The 19137-nt window shown below is 43.5% G+C and overlaps 1 protein-coding gene across 2 annotated transcripts in view; it reads left to right on the top strand.

Moving 5' to 3' along the window:
• LOC120922039 (insulin receptor-related protein-like) overlaps window positions 1–14246 on the top strand; it is a gene marked incomplete at its 5' end in the record, with an annotated part of 55214 nt that extends 40968 nt beyond the window's left edge. For both annotated transcript variants that reach the window (XM_040334577.1, XM_040334578.1), the window contains 4 exon segments: window positions 4280–4439; window positions 6472–6601; window positions 8960–9094; window positions 13328–14246. In XM_040334577.1, the coding sequence (XP_040190511.1) occupies window positions 4280–4439; window positions 6472–6601; window positions 8960–9094; window positions 13328–13664 (762 nt within the window).
• Window positions 14247–19137: the final 4891 nt, after the last annotated feature.

The following is a 19137-nucleotide window of genomic DNA, read 5'->3' on the forward strand; positions in this document are numbered from 1 at the left end:
GAAAAATGACATTAGAATTGCTGTTTAACTTGTAATACCAACGGCCACCACCAGATGGCGCCAGCTCACATCTGGTGGTAATAACTTGTAACCCATCTGGTGGTGAGCCGTTGGTATTACAAGTTATTACCACCACCACCGCCAGCTCCCCAAGCCAAGTCGCCAGGACACTATTTCTAGTCGCCATGGCGATCGGGATTTGTCGAGCCCTGGCTTAGGGTCAACAGGTAAAACTGTGTGGAACACCACAGTTTTACCTGTTGACCCTAAGCAATGTGTTTTAGGCATCCTGGAAGATCTTCAAGTGGAAAATTTCACTAGAGAAGCCATTACTAGAGCCTTGTTCCAGGCTCGTAGGCTTATCCTTTATTCATTGGAAATCTCCTGACCCACCGACACATGCTGAATCTGTTAAATGTATGGGGGTGATGCTCAGGTTGGAATGCTTTAATTTATCAGATGCCCTAGTAAATTTAAAAAGATATGGAGTCCTTGGTTGGACACCCCAGGTCTTGGCCCTACCAACCTTACTATGGTTGGGATCTTGTTGTGAGATTGTATGCTTTGGATTTTCCTTTAGTATCTGCAGGACCTATTGTTTTAGGTAGAAAGAAAACCCCAAAGTCTATAGAAAGCAGTTTTTAGGTCAGCACATCCCTAATTTTTAGAAAAAACAAAACAAATACCCCCTTGGAGAGTGGGATTTTATAAGTGACCAAAACCAATATGAGTACAGTGGAACCTCTAAATGTGAGTTAACGAGCGTTTCGCAATACGAGCACTGTATTTATAAAAATCCTAACTGGGTTTGCGAGTGCTGTCTCGCAAAACAAGCAGGATTCAGGCCAAAGCGTTGTGCAGTACCGCTTATGGCCTGAGGTGGGGGAGCACCGCAGCCGAACGGTGCCGTTCGCCACCGTTCGGAAAAGCCAGAGGACAGTTCGGCTGACCTTGGCAAACCTCAGAAAGACTCTGTTCACGAGCCTTTCCGAGGTTTGCCAAGAACGGAGTCTTTCCAAAGTTTGCCGAGGTCAGCCGAACTGTCCTCTTGGCCTTTCCGTCCGTTTTCGAGGTTCTCCGGTGCCCCCTGCCTCTAGCCACATGCGGTATTGCATGCCATTGAAGTCGATGTGGAACTAATTATTTTAGTTTCTATTGACTTCAATGGGGAAATTCGCTTTGATATGCGAGTACTTTGGATTACGAGCATTCTCCTGGAACGGATTATACTCGTAATCCAAGGTTCCACTGTATAATAATAATTTATTTGGCACAAAGAAATATAATTTAGTTGTAAAAACGATGTCATAAAGGACATTTTATACAATTCCATAACATATATAAAGGTTATGATACATATACAGACGCATATAGACTCTTGGTTGAACCCAACGTTTCCGGCTTGATGTCCTTCTTCAGGGGTTTTGTAAACAGGTAGTGCCAGGTGTCTATTGAAAAAACATATGTCAATATAATAGTAATGCATACAATAAATTGTAATGAATAAAGAGAATTTAGAAGCACATACAAGGGCAGAATACATCAACGTAAGGAGTGTCAGAAACCCACATATATATATATTATGGGTTCTAAAAGGGTCTCGTATGACAAAGAGAAAATGGACGGATGATAGTAAGTCACAGTGGTATCCTCAAAGCAAACACGGATATTTCAGCGAAGGTCCAAAAAAGTCCCCAGCAAGGAAAAGTCAGATAAAAATGATCTGGAATAAAAAAACAAAATGTGGTAGTACAATGCTGTAGGCACTAGCATTACACAAGATACTGGGTCTTTAACCACTTAAGACCCGGACCAATATGCAGGTTAAGGACCTTGCCCCTTTTTGCGCTTCGGCACTGCGGCGCTTTAACTGACAATTGCGTGGTCGTGCGACGTGGCTCCCAAACAAAATGGGCGTCCTTTTTTTCCCACAAATAGAGCTTTCTTTTGGTGGTATTTGATTTTTTACTACTAATGGCGGCGATCTTCGATTTTTTTCGTGACTGCGACATTATGGCGGACACATCGGACACTTTTGACACATTTTTGGGACCATTGTCATTTTCACAGCGAAAAGTATATACAAATGCACTGATTACTGTGAAAATGACAATGGTAGTGGAGGGGTTAACCATTAGGGGGCACTGTAGGGGTTTAGTGTGACCTCGTGTGTTTCTAACTGTAGGGGGGGCGGGGCTGGACTTGTGACGTCACTCATCGTCATTCCCTATATCAGGGAACAGACGATCACTGGCATTGCTACGCAGAAGAACAGGGAATGTGTGTTTACACACACCTCTCCCCGTTCTTCAGCTCCTGTGACCTGATCACGGGACACCCGCGGCGATCAGGTCCGCGGTCACAGAGCTTCAGACCGGGTCGCGAGCATGCCGGCGGCGGCACGCTCGTGACCCACGGCTGGGCCCTTAAAGGGGACATATATATACGTCCCTGTGCCCAGCCATACCATTCTGCCGACGTATATCAGCGTGCGGCGGTCCTTAAGTGGTTAATCAAAGAAAAAAAGAGAGGAAACACCAGCACACATACCTAGATTGGAAGCGTGGAGAGAAATCACCCCAGGCAGTCAACCATCTCATTTGAAGCAAGTGTCAAAAAGACTGGAGAGCTCCTATGGTTCCCCAGTCCAGGAAAATATACCTATGAGAATGCAGCTAAATTGTAGTGTCGGGGGAGAGTTCGAAATCAAAGTGACTAGAAAGATACTGAAAAGTATTTATTTCTAAACAAAGATGTTGCCGCTCACCTTCACTGGCGTGTGTACTGAGCATGCCTGGGATCAGAGCCCTTGCAGCTGTGTTTACAAGCCGCGAACGGCTCTGATATAGGCCCAGATGACGCCCGAGCATGCGCATTGCAATGCGGTGTCATGACCCACAGCAAGTGTCGGAAGAAGGTCACTGCGCATGTGCGGCAGGCAGGGGACTCGGACCAACTGTTCAGAGAGCACAGGATGCCGCCCCAAACAAACGTGCCGGCGTCCTGTGCTCGGTGAGCACTGACGCACACTCACAGCAAAGCCGTGACAAATTAACCGCTTAAGGACCGCCTCCTGCACATTTACGTCGGCTGAATGGCACGGCTGGGCACGTACAGGTACGTCCTCTGTAGTGCCCAGCCGTGGGTCGTAGGCGCACACCCACGGCACGCGCCTAGACCGAAGCTGCGGGACCCGTGGACCTGAACGCCGCTGGAGTCCCGCGATCAGTCCCTGGAGCTGAAGAACGGGGAGAGCTGTGTGTAAACACAGCTTCCCCGTTCTTCACTGTGGCGGTGCCATCGATCGTGTGTTCCCTTTTATAGGGATACACAATCAATGACGTCACACCTACATCCACACCCCCCTACAGTTAGAAACGCATATTAGGTCATACATAACCCCTTCAGCGCCCCCTTGTGGTTAACTCCCAAACTGCAATTGTCATTTTCACAGTAAACCATGCATTTTTTGCTGTGAAAATGACAATGGTCCCAAAAATGTGTCAAAATTGCCCGAAGTGTCCGCCATAATGTCGCAGTCACAAAAAAATTGCTGATCGCCGCTATTGGTAGTAAAAAAAATTTTTTTTATAAAAATGCAATAAAACTATCCCCTAAACTGAGGAAAAAAATGTTTTTTTTTCTATATTTTGGGGGATCTTTATTATAGCAAAAAGTAAAAAATATTGAATTTTTTTCAAAATAAAATAAAAAACGCAGAGGTGATCAAATGCCACCAAAAGGAAGCTCTATTTGTGGGGGGAAAAAAAGGACGCCAATTTTGTTTGGGAGCCACATCGCACGACCGCGCAATCGTCAAAGTGACGCAGTGCCGAATCGCAAAACCTGGCCGGGTCCTTTAGCTGCCTAAAGGTCCGGGTCTTAAGTGGTTAAAGGGGGCATCCTGCAAAAAGCAAAGAATGTCGTCGTCCCCCACCCTGCGCCGGGTGAGAAAACCATGAGAAAAGAGGACCACTGATGACATATAAAAAGGGGCAATAAACGTTGAAAAAGGAAAAAATCCCCAAATTAGTGAAAATGGGTCACAAACAAGGAAAGCAGAAAAGAGAAAGAAAATATGGTTTTGTTGTTTTTAGGTACAACCTTATTATTGACAGCGTTGGTGCTATGTAGAGTGATCTGGTTGCTCTGGATTGTTACTTTTCTCTTGAACCTTTTCGTTTTTAATAACATTTTGAGAAAAAAACAAAGATACGGAAAAGTTTAGTAGCTGTTTTTTTACTTTGACAATGACTGGTGAATTCCCATTTCCCCACAGAACAATCAAAACCTGATTCCACCATCCTTGATGGAGATTTTACAGATGGCTGGTGAAATCGCCGATGGAATGGCCTATCTGAACGCCAAGAAATTTGTACATCGGGATTTGGCGGCGCGGAACTGCATGGTGGCCGAGGACCTTACAGTGAAGATAGGCGGTAGGTCACTGGGCAGAGAGCAGGGTCTTTTAAAAGTTTTATGCAATGCATGGATTGCTTTTTGACACTTTGTGGCTGTGTGTGAGTAAAGAGATGAGCTTGGGCGTATTATTTGGATATACCGTTGAAGTGGATGAGGCCCTGATACAACCTCAGGGCTAACCCATTCTACCGTTTGATTCAAATTAATAAGGTGAGAGCATGCAAACCAGAGAGAGATTTCACATCCTCACCTTTCTCAGCTCAGTCCCAACAGAGGGAGTGCCTGGAGCCTGCTGGCTCTTTTATTAAAACCACAGAATCACAAATACATACATTTGATTGGTTCACATCATACATGTTACTCCCAGTTTACCCTCCCACTCACCCACCCCCCCTGTGTGGCTTGTCCTTGGCATGAAGCCCTCATTGGTTAGTCCATATAGGGATGGTTTCCTATTCAATCCACGTGTCATAAAGAGTCCATGCTTTCAGGAGATCCGAGTGAAAAGGAGGGGGAGGGGGAAGGCTTTCCTGTTACAATTGAGGAATCTAGAAGGGAGGGGGACGGAGTGAGAGCAAAGAGTAGAGAGTGGGGGGGATGACATCTGCTCTTAATAACATGTCCTTTTGTTTCTCCATTTCAAATGGTAACTTTTACAATGTAATATCTGCTTCTTCATATTTTCAATGTTGGGTTCATAACTTTAAAACAATATCTGATATAAAAATCCTCAAGGAAAATAAGCAGTATTGATCATTCCCATACATACATATGCATAATGCGTATAAAAACAAATAAACAGTATAGGGAATATAGGAAAGAGAAACATTTCAGTGATTCTAATAATAAAAATAATTTGCCTAATTTGAAAATAGGGATTTTAGAATCATCCACCACACCGTATTTATTGGCGTCTAACACACACACACATTCACTTTAAGAGGGAAGTTTCAGGAAGAAAAAAAAAAATTAAAATAAAGAACTGTGAAGCAAAATAAGGGTCAGTGCCCATCTGCACCACCCACCGTTGCCAGGCATGCAGCACCCACCGTTGCCAGGCATGCAGCCCCCACCGTTGCCAGGCATGCAGCCCCCACCGTTGCCAGGCTTGCAGCCCCCACCGTTGCCAGGCTTGCAGCCCCCACCGTTGCCAGGCTTGCAGCACCCACCGTTGCCAGGCTTGCAGCACCCACCGTTGCCAGGAATGCAGCACCCACCGTTGCCAGGAATGCAGCACCCACCAAAGATATCCTACAGGAGAATCTCCTGTTTACACAACGGCCTCTTTAAGAGAAAGTCCCGCCTCCTTTGATGGACAGGACAGTCATCCAATGGCAGTGCTGGAGACGGGACTTCCTATTACAGAGGCTGCTGTGTAAACAGGAAATACTCCTCCTGTGTGCACGGCACTCGTCCCGCCTTCTCCCTGTCCCCTCCGAGGCAGCCAGCCTATATATCTTTTGTGGCCCCGGCGCTGGGAGATTGTTGGGGGCCACAAAAGATATATGTATGTTTAGATAACCAGGAAGGCTGTTTAAAACCAGACTGCGGGCCAGACTTTGGAAATCCCTGTGAGCTGTTTTATATAACAATGGCTTTAGTAATAATCGTAGATAAATGTATATATCAAAAGGATGCATATATCAAAACAACCCATCAATTCTAATAAGTGATATCTGATGAAGACAAAGGAAGCACAATCATAAGCTAATCATTTAAGGGTAGGCAGGTTGAAGACACACCAGGCTGTAGGAATGACTGAGGTATGTTGCTTTCATAAGTAATCTTAGTATACCACAACTCCTGGCTTCCTTCGACGTTTCCTACAATTGGTGTTAAGGAAAGATTAAAAACAGGGTTTGATGTCTTCACTCCATATGGCTTCACTGAGGCAAAATGGCTGCTGTGATTCAATAAAGGCTGCAAATGGGTGTTTTGCCTTAATTTTATTCAGCATACCCCTATAGCATCAAAATGGCATATATGGGTCTTGATGAAACACGGGTTACATGGGGGAAACCTAGTAAAACCCTGCATTTCGTATTTCAGACTTTGGCATGACGAGAAATATCTATGAAACCGACTACTACCGCAAAGGTGGCAAGTCCTTGCTTCCAGTACGATGGATGTCTCCCGAGTCTCTAAAAGATGGTATCTTCACTCCACACTCCGATGTATGGTAGGTATGCTCAGTTTAACCGCTTGCCGACTGCCTTTGCGCACATTTACGTTGGCGGAATGGCACGGGCAGGCAAAGCAACGTGTGTGTGTGTGTGTGTGTGTGTGTATGTATATATATATATATATATATATATATATATCCATGTTTATCTTGCTATAACGTGCCCCGGCGTATAGCGAGCACCCCCGAACTTGAAGGAAAATTCCTGGAAAAAAAATACTTAGTTTGGATGCCCCTCGTCGGTGTCTTTCCCGAGTGTACTGCGCTCGGTATATGTCGGCGCAGTGGTTCAAACACAGTGCGGGTATCGGCGTATATCGCGCACCCACGATTTTGCCCTGATTTTCAGGGCAAAAAAGTGCGCGGTATACGCCGATAAATACGGTATGTATGTGCCCGTGGGACTCGCAGACTCTGTCCACCGGTGTCCCGTGATCGGGTCACGGAACGGCAGAATGGGGGGGATCCCTTTGTAAACAAGGCATCTCCCTGTTCTGCCTGGTGACATGGCACTGATCGTCTGCTCCTTCTCCATCGGGAGCAGCGATCAGTGACGTGTCACAGTAAGCCACGCCCTTTAACAGTTAGAATCACTCCCTAGGACACACTTCACCCATTCTCCGCCGTCTAGTGGTTAACCCCTTTCCTGCCAGTCACATTTATACAGTAATCCGTGCATTTTTATAGCACTGATCACTGTATAAATGTGAATGGTCCCAAAATAGTGTCAAAGGTGTCCGATAAAATGTCACGGTCACGATAAAAATCGCAGATCGCCGCCATAACAAGAAAAAGAAAAAATTATAATAAAAATACCATTAGACTATCCCCTATTTTGTAGACGCTATAACTTTTGTGCAAACCAATCAATAGACACTTTTATTTATTTTTTTACCAAAAATATATAGAAGAATACATATCGGCCTAAACTGAGAAAACATTTGCTTTTTGAAAAATAAAATAAAATTGGGAATATTTATTTTTTAAACATAAGATGTTCATATAGATGTACAACCAAGCTTTTTTTTTTTGTGTGTACCAGTGTGTTTTAAATGTGGTGAACCACAAGAGAATGTATACTTGTTGACTTTGTTGCTGATGACTTGCATCTCTTTCAAATCCTTTGACTATCAATAGGTGGAAAACATCAGTAATGGCTCAAAGCAGAGGTCCACACAAACATGGAACCTCTGCTTTTCGGAAACCCTCCCCCCTCCGGTGTCGCATTTGGCACCTTTCAGGGAGAGGGGGATGCAGAGACCTGTATAATACAGGTATTTGCACCCACTTCCGGGCATAGACTCCCGTGGGGGTCACACCTCTTCCCGTCCCGCCCACCCCTGTCTTCTGGGAAATGCACAGGTCCCATAAGACAGCGGGGACCAGTTGGGACACACAGCGCAACTCGCCCGTGCGCAGTAGAAAACCGGGAAGTGAGGCCGCAATGCTTCGCTTCCTGATTCCCTCACCGAGGATGGCGGCGGGGGTCAGCCAAGAGCCGAGCGATTGATCGGCTTCGGCTGCCGACATCGCGGGCACACTGGACAGGTAAGTGTTTGTTTATCAAAAGTCAGTAGCTGCCATATTTGTAGCTGCTGGCTTTTAATATATATATATATATATATATATATATATATATATATATATATATATATATATAAACAAATTGCTCCTCTATGGGCTGCTTAAAGCATTGGTCCGCCTAAAATATATATATATATATATATATATTTGTGTGTGTATGCTTTAAGCAGCCCATAGAGGAGCCATTTGTTTTTCGTTCAACCAGCAAGGATTCCCCCCATCCACACACTCCATGTGGATGGGGAAGTCCTCCCCACTGAGCTATTGTATTCTTACAGTGGGGAGACTTTCCTGCCGTCAGAATGCACTGATCGGCTCTACCGGCTATACTTGGCAGCGCTGATAGATCTGTGAAAATCAAACAGGCTGGTTGTACATAAGTGGCCAAATTTCAAACTATGGCGGGCTTTACACTGCCTGAGATCTGAGAATTACTTAAACCTTAACTTTTCGAGTTTTGGATATGGTGTGGCAGACTTAAAATTTTGTCAAGTCTCTGACCCCATTGGGGAGACTTTTCTTCCTTTGTCTTGAAGAGCTGAAGACACGGACAGTAATGAAAACCTTATCGGACAAAAGCGTGCAATAGGGTGGGAAAGGGTTAGAACTTCTGTAGACTCCTCATCACTCCCCTGACCACGGTGGAAGCCAAGGGAAATCTCTGAAATGGGGACAGTGGTTCTAGCCATTTCCTGTCCCATAAAAATGTTTTAACCATTTTAATTTTTGTTTCTTCATCATCATTGATAGGCTCTGTTTTTTTCTTTGCAGGTCATTTGGTGTGGTCCTGTGGGAAATTGCCACTTTAGCAGAGCAGCCATATCAAGGCATGGCCAACGAGCAAGTCCTCCACTTTGTTATTGACAACGGAATTCTAGAAAGGCCAGAAAATTGTCCTGATAGACTGTGAGTATTCTAGATTTAAAAGACCTTTAAAGTAGAAGTAGAACTGTGGACTACCAATAAAAGAAATATGTGCTACAGCTCTTAATTATAATTGCCTCCGCACTTCATTTCCTCTCGGCCTCCCTGCAAAGTTCTAAAAATACCTGTTCCGCCTGCCAGTGAAGTCCATCTAAGGCAGTGTCCAGTAAGGAGTTGGCAACAATGCTGCACTGCCCTTAAATTCAAAGTAGAGTTGCTACTCTTAGGATGTGCTTACAGTGGGATTAGATGATACCAGGGGCAGGGCTCTGTCACTGCTGAATCACAAGTCTGTAGCCTGTAGACAGACATTTCTTTTCATCCAAATTTCGGGGATTTTTGCATTCGTATTAACAAACGATAAAGAACGCGCAGAATCTGAAATCCAAAAGATCCGACATAAAAAATGCTTTATTTTCGTTTCGTTGCAACAACAGTTCGATATAGATAGAAGATTCGACATGACGGTGACAATAGCGATCTATGTCTATCGAACCTGCGGTGCCTAACCTTAACTTTATTAGTCCGAGATTATTCTACATAGAGAGGAAAGATTCGACATTATAGAGACATGAAAATTCGATGAAGCGGCTAAAAACATACGGACATTTATGGTCAAATGCTCCGCCCATAGGCTATAGAAGAATTCTAAGGTTGGTTTATTAGAAATAATAATTAATATAATTACTAGTCATGCAACATTAGAATTCTACACGATTGAAAAAAACTCAAAAAGGATTGGGATTTTAGAGGCAACAATACAAACTTCAAACATTTTTACAAAAAATATACAAATTTATTACAAAATATATATATTATGGCCCAGATCCACGAAGCAGTTACGTCGGCGTATCTATTGATACGCCGCGTAACTTCTAGGTTGCTCCGGCGTATCTTTGTTTTGTATCCACAAAACAAGATACACCTGAAGCTGCGCTAGATCCGACTGACGTACGTCTTAGTACGCCGTCAGATCTAAGGTGCATATTTACTCTGGCCGCTAGGTGGCGCTTCCGTTGATTTCCACGTTGAGTATGCAAATGAGCTAGATACGCCAATCCACAAACGTACGTCCCCCCGGTGCATTTTTTTACGTTGTTTCCGTAAGGCTTTTTTCGGCGTAACGTTACCCCTGCTCTGAGGCGTACACAATGTTAAGTATGGACGTCGGGCCAGCGTAGAATTTTCGCGAATAGGGCTTTTTGTGTAAATTACGTTCACGTTGTCTAGGCATTGAGCGGGCGTAATTTAATTTGAAAATTCTACGTGATACTGAGAATGCGCATTCATGCGCCGTACGAAAAAAGCGTCATTTACGCTGAGTCAAGCTTATTTTACATAAAACACGCCCCCCTGTTCATCATTTGAATTCCGCGCCCTTACGACGGGAGATTTACGCTACGCCGTCGTAACTTTAAAGGCAAGTGCTTTGTGAATACAGCCTGCCTAAAATTACGCCGCCCTACGTGGATCTGGCCCTAAATAAATATTACAAAATAAATTGGTACACAATGATGAATACACAATGAAATTGAATGATAAATGTGATATGGATACTGTCCGTCATGGAATACCATCACCAGAAGATTGATGGCAAGTTGGGGCGGATTACTGACGCGTTTCGAATGAAAACATTCTTCATCAAGGTATTAAACAGTATAACATTTTTTATTTTTTTGAACGCTTTATACAAAGGGGAAGCACCTGCATCTTGTGACATCGGGAGACACATACCCTTATCTCTTGGCACAGGTTTTTAAAGGAAAAATGTGATACTGTTTAATACCTTGATGAAGAATTTTTCATTCGACACGCGTTGGTTATCCGCCCCAATTTGCCATCAATCTTCTGGTGATGGTATTCCATGACGGACAGTATCCATATCACATTTATTATTCAATTTCATTGTATATTCATCATTTTGTACCAATTAATTTTGGAATATTTATATAATATATATATATTGTAATAAATTTGTATATTTTTTGTAAACCTTTTTGAAGTTTGTATTGTTGCCTCTAAAATCCCAATCCTTTTTGATTTTTTTTCAATCGTTTAGCAATTAAAGGATGATGGCAACCACATGCCACCCTACATGAGTTGATCCTTTTCTACATTAGAATTATACTATCGCTTGTGGGCGGAGCATTTGACCAGAAATGTACGATTGTGGCGTCGTACAGTTTAGCTGCTTCGTCGAATCTTAGAACATTCGACACACACCATAAGCCTTTAATGACAGATTCAACCTTAATTTATTCGGATTTTCGCACGTATGCATTTTTTAATGAAACAAAAAAAATAAAAATAAAAATCGGAAGTAACTAAATTAAATTTTTCGAACTAAAAACAAAGGGCCAGATTCACATAGAAGTGCGGCGGCGTAACGTATCGTAGATACGTTACACCGCCACAAGTTTTCATCGCAAGTGCCTGATTCACAAAGCACTTGCAATGAAAACCTACGCCGGCGTCCTCCGGCGTAATTCAAAGGGGCGTGTGCCATTTAAATTAGGCGCTCTCCTGCGCCGGACCTACTGCGCATGCTCACTTTTGAATTTCCCGCCGTGCTTTGTGCGAATTGACGTCATTTTTTCGAACGGCGACGTGCGTAGCGTACTTTCGTATTCCCGGACGTCTTGCGCAAGAAATTTTTTTTTTGAATTTCAACGCGGGAACGACGGCCATACTTTTTTTTTTTTTAACAGAAAGAGTGACGGCCATACTTTAACATGGGCTGTGTAAAGTTAGGGCAGCTAAAACGACGACTAACTTTGCGACGGGAAACTAGACTAGCAGCGACGTAGCGAACGCGAAAAACCATCATGGATCGCCGTAAGTACTAATTTGCATACCTGACGCTGGTTTACGACGCGAACTCCCCCCAGCGGCGGACGAGGTATTGCATCCTAAGATCCGACAGTGTAATTCAATTACACCTGTCGGATCTTAGGGCAAACTATGCGTAACTGATTATGAATCAGTCGCATAGTTAGGAAGCCCCTAAAACAGAGATACGACGGCGTATCAGGAGATGCGCCGTCGTATCTCTTTTATGAATCTGGCCCAAAATTCCGAACTATTCTCCTATCACCTTCCAGGACAGCACAGGCCTGCCGTCCTGAAAGGTTCGTAGAAATACCGTTACCGGTAAGTCCAACGTAGGTTTTCTCCTCTTATCATCTTCCAGGGCGGCAGGCCTACTTTCAGGGGTGCCCTCCTGGAAGGTTCGTAGAAATACCGTTAAGTCTAACGGTCTAAGTCTAGGTTTTTAGTGTGCACATGTCTAGTAGCTTGTCAGTTGGCTCCTGGCCATACCTAGACCTGGAATCTCGTAGGCTAAATTGGCCCCTACTTATGTGTTGGCAGGGCTTTTTCTCAGCTGGAAAGCGGGGGAACGCAGTTCCGGCACCTCCAGATCTGAATGTATGTAATGGTGTTCGGAGGTGGGTAGAGGGTGGAACCAAGGAACGGTGCTCGAAGGTGGGTAAGGAGTGGAACCAAGGAATGGTTCTCAGAGGTGGGTAGGGGGTGAAAACAATGAATGGTGCTTGGAGGTGGGTAGGGGGTGGAACCAAGGAATAGTGCTCAGAGGTGGGTGAGGGGTGGAACCAAGGAACAGGGCTCGTAGATGGGTAGGGAGTGGAACCAAGGAATGGTGCTTGGACGTGGGTAGGGGCGGAGAAAAGGAATGGTGCTTGGAGGTGGGGAGGGCTGGAACCAAAGTATGGTGCTCAGAGGTGGGTAGGGGGTGAAACCAATGAATGGTGCTCAGAGGTGGGTAGGGGGTGGAACCAAGAAATGGTGCTCAGAGGTGGGTAGGGGGTGGAACCAAGGAATAGTGCTGGGAGGTGGGTAGGGGGTGGAACCAAGGAACTGTACTCCGAGATGGGTAGGGAGTGGAACCAAGGAATGGTGCTTGGAGGTGGGTAGGGGGTGGACACAAGGGGTGACAGGAGGAGGGAGTTCCTGCACCTATTCTCTGAGAAAAAAATTATAATTACCTACTTTTTTTCTTTCCATTAGGGAGTTTTGGGTGTTCCCGTTCACCTTTTGTACAGTATGTTACACACCCTGCTACATTATTCATAGCACCCCTCAAAAATTGGCACAGCAGATGTGTGACCTTTGGAACGCACCCAAAAGTAAATGGGGTTTTTATTTTGTTGGGGCCGGAGATGTTTATTACATTTACACCCATATCTTCTATTCCAGACACAAGTTGATGCGATGGTGTTGGCAGAAGAATCCCAAAAACCGTCCAACCTTTCTTCAGATCCTGGAGAGTGTTAAAGATGATCTGAAGCCCTCTTTCCAGGAGATATCCTTCTACTACACCAGCCACCATAAACATCGGGATTCTACGGAGGTCTCCGACACAGAAGCTGACCAGTGTCTGAAGACCCTTTTGGAAACCCCACCTTCCCCTTCCTTTAACAACTTTTCATCTTTACACAGTGCCCAGAAGGACAACGCTTTGTGTGTCTTAAATACAAAAAGGGATTCTAGCTCGAAAAATGTTTACCACATAAATGGGAATGCGAAGCACTGAGCATGAGCTGTCTGGAAGAAACCAAGGGGGGGTGTCAAGCCTTCACAAAAGCAAAGAAGCTTTGTACCATCAAGGCCTTCATCACATACAGTACATACTTTCAGCAAATAAATGCAAACTAATCATATCAAAAACATTCATGATTTTAACTGCAAAGTGGGGAAAAAAGTCCTTCTGACGTTCGAAAGACTGCTGCTAAGCGGACTTTGTATTTTTTGGTCACTCGTGCGATGGTTTAATTTTGTTTTTATCAGGCGGACATTGTTATATAAAATGTTGTTGTATGTGGATTTTCTCCCAGAGCTGGAGGGAAGGCAGAAAATTTGTCATGTTTATATAGCTTGAATTTGCCATAATTCTATGCTGGTAAATCAAGTGGTGCATGTTCTCAAGATGAGCTGGACGGAGACAAAAATTTGGCCCTGGACTTCATCCAGACCGGCCCACTTTAAATTTGCAAAAACGGTGTATAAACTAAACGCAACTGCGCAAAAAAAAACCATAAGGAGTCCTCACTCACCTCTTTTATTATTTCACTTATTCTCCTCCTGTATTTTTCTTATCCTTCCCACATTACTGCATGAAGTGGGGGGGGGGGGGCAAGCCGCGCACCTATTACTTTGACAGGCTGTCACTGAAACCAGCCCACTGAGTCATCGGCCCACCGGGGAACTCCCTGTAGTCCCAATGGCCAGTACATGCCTGGCTGCTCTTGTTTTCTCAGCTTATTAGTAAAAGCATCTCATTGATGAGGACAATGGCCAGTGTGGACACGTTGGCCGGATGTGGTTGGAGGTCCAATCTATGCACTTGTTTGAGTTTGTTGATTCCGTTCGACTACTTTTATCTCAGGGATGTATCATGTTTTCTTTGTCTGTCTAGAACCCATGTTTTTTCCTCGCTGTGTTAAAGGGGTTGTAAAGGTTTTATTTTCTAAATGGGTTCCTTTAAGCTAGTGCATTGCTGGTTCACTTACCTTTTCCTTCGATTTCCCTAAATGTTTTGTTTTTGTCTGAATTTCTCACTTACTGTTTCTTCTCATTAAGCTTGCCCCCCCATCATCCGAGCCGTTCTGGCTGGGGGTTAGTCAGCCAGAAAGGAACCTATTTAGAAAAAAAAAAAACCTTTACAACCCCTTTAAGGCCCATACACACAATCTGACTTTTTGACGACAACGTCCCGACGGACTTGTTTGATCGGACAATCCAACTGTATGTACGCTCCATCGGACAATTGTTTTTGCTGTGAATGCTCTCAAACTTTGACAACAAATGTCCGGTGGAGCATAATCTGATCATGTGTACACAAGTCCATCGGACTTAAAGAGGGGGTTCACCCTATACATTTTTTTTTCTAGCATTAAATTAAGCATAGTAGCGCGAGCTACAGTATGCCTTTATTTTTATTTTTTGCCCCGTACTCACTGTTTAATCCTATAGTGAAGATTCAGACTCCCTGCGGGGAATGGGCGTTCCTATCCAGAGGGAAGATGATTGACGGCCGGCTCTGGCGCGTCACGCTTATCCGGAAATAGCCGAAATAGGACTTGGCTCTTCACGGCGCCTGCGCCTAGTCTGTGCGCAGGCACCGTATAGCGCCGTCAAGAGTCGAGACCTACTCTGGCTATCTTCGGGGAGCGTGACGTGCCATAGCCGGCCGTCAATCACCTTCCCTCTGGATAGGAAAGCCCATTCCCTGCGGGGAGTCTGAATCTTCACTAAAGGATTGCACCGTGAGTACGGGGCAAAAAATAAAAATAAAGGCATACTGTAGCTCGCGCTACTATGCTTAATTTAATGCTAAAATGTTTTTATTGAGGGTGAACCACCGCTTTAAGTCCAAAGTACAAACCTGCATTTTCAGAACCAATGCTAAAGATCAGACAACAATAGCAGAAGTTTCCCAGAGGGTGGCAGTAAAGACCTGAAAAAACACGTGATTTGGTGAAAGTTGGCTGAAAAAGTCCTGCCGTGTGTATGCTTTACAAGTTCACGGCCAATGCCCATTTGGAGCAAAATCCACTGAAAAGTCAGATGGAAATCCGATCGTGAGTATGAGGCTTTAGATTATCGATCTGATGTCTCTAGAAGCAGGTTCTAGTGTTCCCTTAAAAAAACCTACCAGGCCTAATTTATTTTTCCTTTTTTTCAAGTTAATTTAGTAATCTGAGATCCGCCAGTTAGAAAGCAGTAAAGAGATGGGTCTGAACAGAAGCAAATTTTAAAGGGATAACTTGTATCTAATTTAAAAGAGAATTACTGTATTTATTGGCGTATAACGCTCACTTTTTTTACCCTGAAAATGGAGGGTAAACTGTGCCTGCGTGTTATACGTGGAAAGTTTTTTTTCCCTGAAACTTCCCTCTTCAAGTTAGGGCGAGTGTTATACGCCGATAAATACGGTAAATTATATTTGCAGCTATGAAGGGAAAATCTTTAAAGGGTTGTTCCTCTGATTACTTTATATGCTATGTGTATGCCCTCAATATTTTAAGTATATCATTGTATCTTGTCTGCTAGTGTAACTTTTAATTATTTTATATTTTATCCCATGAGCAAGTTTCAACACAAAATAGGGCAGACAATCTCGAATTCGTTTTTTTTTTTTTTTGAACACTGTGCAGTATCTTTGTCGCAGCGAGCTGGGTGTCCGGAGTGTTTTCAATTCTGTTTCCTTTTTTTTTTGATTTTTGGAAACTACCAAAAATCACAGGTGCTAAGTCAGGGGAATAAGGTGGTTGGTCACCTTTCGCAAAGATTTCTGGCCCAGGACCTTAAAGGGGTTGTAAAGGTTCGTTTTTTTATTTTCTAAATAGGTTTCTTTAAGCTAGTGCAGGGGGTCTCCAAACTTTCTAAACAAAGGGCCGGGATACTGTTCTCCAGACTTTAAGGGGCCGGACTGTGGCCATCAGGAGTACAAAATTCCCCATCATTGGTATCATTGGACCCCATCATTGGTGTCACTGGGAGGAATTCTGCCCCATCACTTTATATGTTCAAGGCACTTGGTGAAGATAAAAACAAAAAATATTTCAGTGCAAGCCCAGATTGGCAATTCTGGCAGATGCCAAAAGGCTGGTTTCCCTTGGAGCACCCATGCTCCTGTGATTGGTGTTAAAGAAAAACATTTTTATTTTTTTTTATAAAGTAGGGAATGGTTAGAAATCCTATTGATTATGTTTTATCATGTGGTTTGTATTCTGCTGGGTGTTTTTTTTTTTTTCCTTCTTCTTTTTCCTTCCGTTCCAGTGACACAAGAAGTAAAGCGAGTTAATTTCCCCCTTGGATTGGAAAGTTGCCTTGCCTTCTCATCCAAACTTTTATGTATAAAAAATGTTAACTTACTAACTGCTTCCAACAACAAACCTTCATGTCCGATTTGAGCTTAGAAGTTATTTCATGTCCACATATGTTGGCCAGTTACGACTGTAACCTTCCGCAGTTAAAAAAAATTGGCAATGCTCAGTTCTTCATTGGTAACCTATTTTTGTTTTTTAATTAAGCTCATCTTGGGCCCATGCCATAGGTGGCTTCAATCAATATGACCCATAGGTTGCACTTATACATTAGGGCAATGTCTAAGAAATTCAATGTCGCTGCAGTGAAACCATTTTAAAGCGGTGGTTCATCCTAAAAAACAAGTTTCTACCATGAAATCCAGCATACTAGCGCGAGCTACAGTACTGTATGCCTTTATTTTTATTTTTTTGTGCCGTACTCAGCTTAATCCCGTAGTTAAGTTTCAGACTCCCCGCGGGGAATGGGTGTTCCTATGCAGAGGGGAACATGATTGACGACCGGCTATGGCGCGTCCCGAAAATAGCCGGAGTAGGACTCGGCTCTTCACGGCGCTATACGGCACCTGCGCACAGACTAAGAGCTGACTACGCAGGCGCCGTGGAGAGCCAAGTCCTATTTCGGCTATTTTCGAGAAGCGTGACGCGCCATAGCCGGCCGTCAATCATGTTCTCCTCTGCATAGGAACGCCTACTCCTCGCAGGGAGTCTGAAACGTAACTACGGGATTAAACTGTGAGTACGGCGCAAAAAAATAAAATAAAGGCATACTGTAGCTCGCGCTAGTATGCTGGATGGCATGGTAGAAGAAATTTTTTTTTTTTTTAGGGTAAACCCCCGCTTTAAGCTAATCTGCAAATAATTTCGCACTTTACAGTGTTTCAGAACAGTTACTAAAAAAAGTGTGCAATTATTTCCAGATTAGCGTAAAAAATTCAATGACACTAATGGGAAACCATTTTGGACATTGCCTTAATGTATAGGTGCAACCTATGGGTCATATTGATTGAAGCCACCTATGGCATGGGCCCAAAACGAGCTTAATTAAAAAACAAAATGGGTTACCAATGGAGAACTGGGCATTGCCAATTTTTTAAACTACTGCGCACTAGTTTAAAAATTGGCAATGCCCAGTTCTCAGATGGTAACCCATTTTGTGTTTTAATTAAACTCGTCTTGGGCACATGCCATTGGTGGCATAATCTGGAAATGTGCAATTTACAGGTGCTTCAGAACAGTTACTAAAAAAGTGTGGCCATGAAATGTCTCGAACATTCATCGATCACTGATCATTAAAGTCAGTTGATTTAATTTTTTTCCAAACTTTTATGGTGCTTTCCAAAAGGAATTTTATCTCATTGTTATACATTTCTGATTGATACTGTACATGTTTATACACTGTTGAAAATTGTTAAATATTACCATTTTTTTCAAATTGGCATTAAGGTCCTATGTTATGAATGCAGCCGACACGTTGTTCCTCATATCACCGTCATTCACATTATATTAGGATGTTATTCTTTATGTTGACTTTGCCTTTTATGAGAGAGGTGGAAGGAGATGTATTTGCAACAGAATGACACAAAGCAGTTTTCAAATGGCTCGTCTGATACTGTGATTGTTTTTATTAAACTTTTAAGAATGTACAGCGTACTGGTGTGTGTGCGTTCATATCTTGTTTACACATGCGATTAAGGCGTTGCCTAAAAGCTTTCCCGCATTGCATAGTAGCCCATTATGTGACACTTGCCTGCAGGAGAAGCCTGCAATGTCCCTGTCTTCCTCGTTGGCAGCGAGCATCCATTCTTCACCCCTCCTTCCGGGGGCCGCGTGACATCACTCCCGTGCAAGCGCGCGGGAGAAGCCAGTCACGACATGACCCCAGCTTGAAACGGCACAGCGTTGTAGTGATATAAAAGTCCAATACTGGAGTCCAATTAGATAATTGATATCTTAGATGTTAGTATGATAATTATTAATTAGGTTATTCCGCAGCAACACACAGGCTCTCCAGAGAACACATTTTAATCAACTTCCAATAACGAACAAAGTCCAAATTCCACAGATTGATACAAAATCCAACAGAGTAATTCAAAGTCTCATTTTAGACCTGTGCCATATTTCTCAGAGAATATATATTCTGATCACTTCCAGACCAACATATATTCATACAGAGAA

Source organism: Rana temporaria, unplaced genomic scaffold, assembly GCF_905171775.1.
Source record: "Rana temporaria unplaced genomic scaffold, aRanTem1.1, whole genome shotgun sequence".
Classification (NCBI taxonomy): domain Eukaryota; kingdom Metazoa; phylum Chordata; class Amphibia; order Anura; family Ranidae; genus Rana; species Rana temporaria.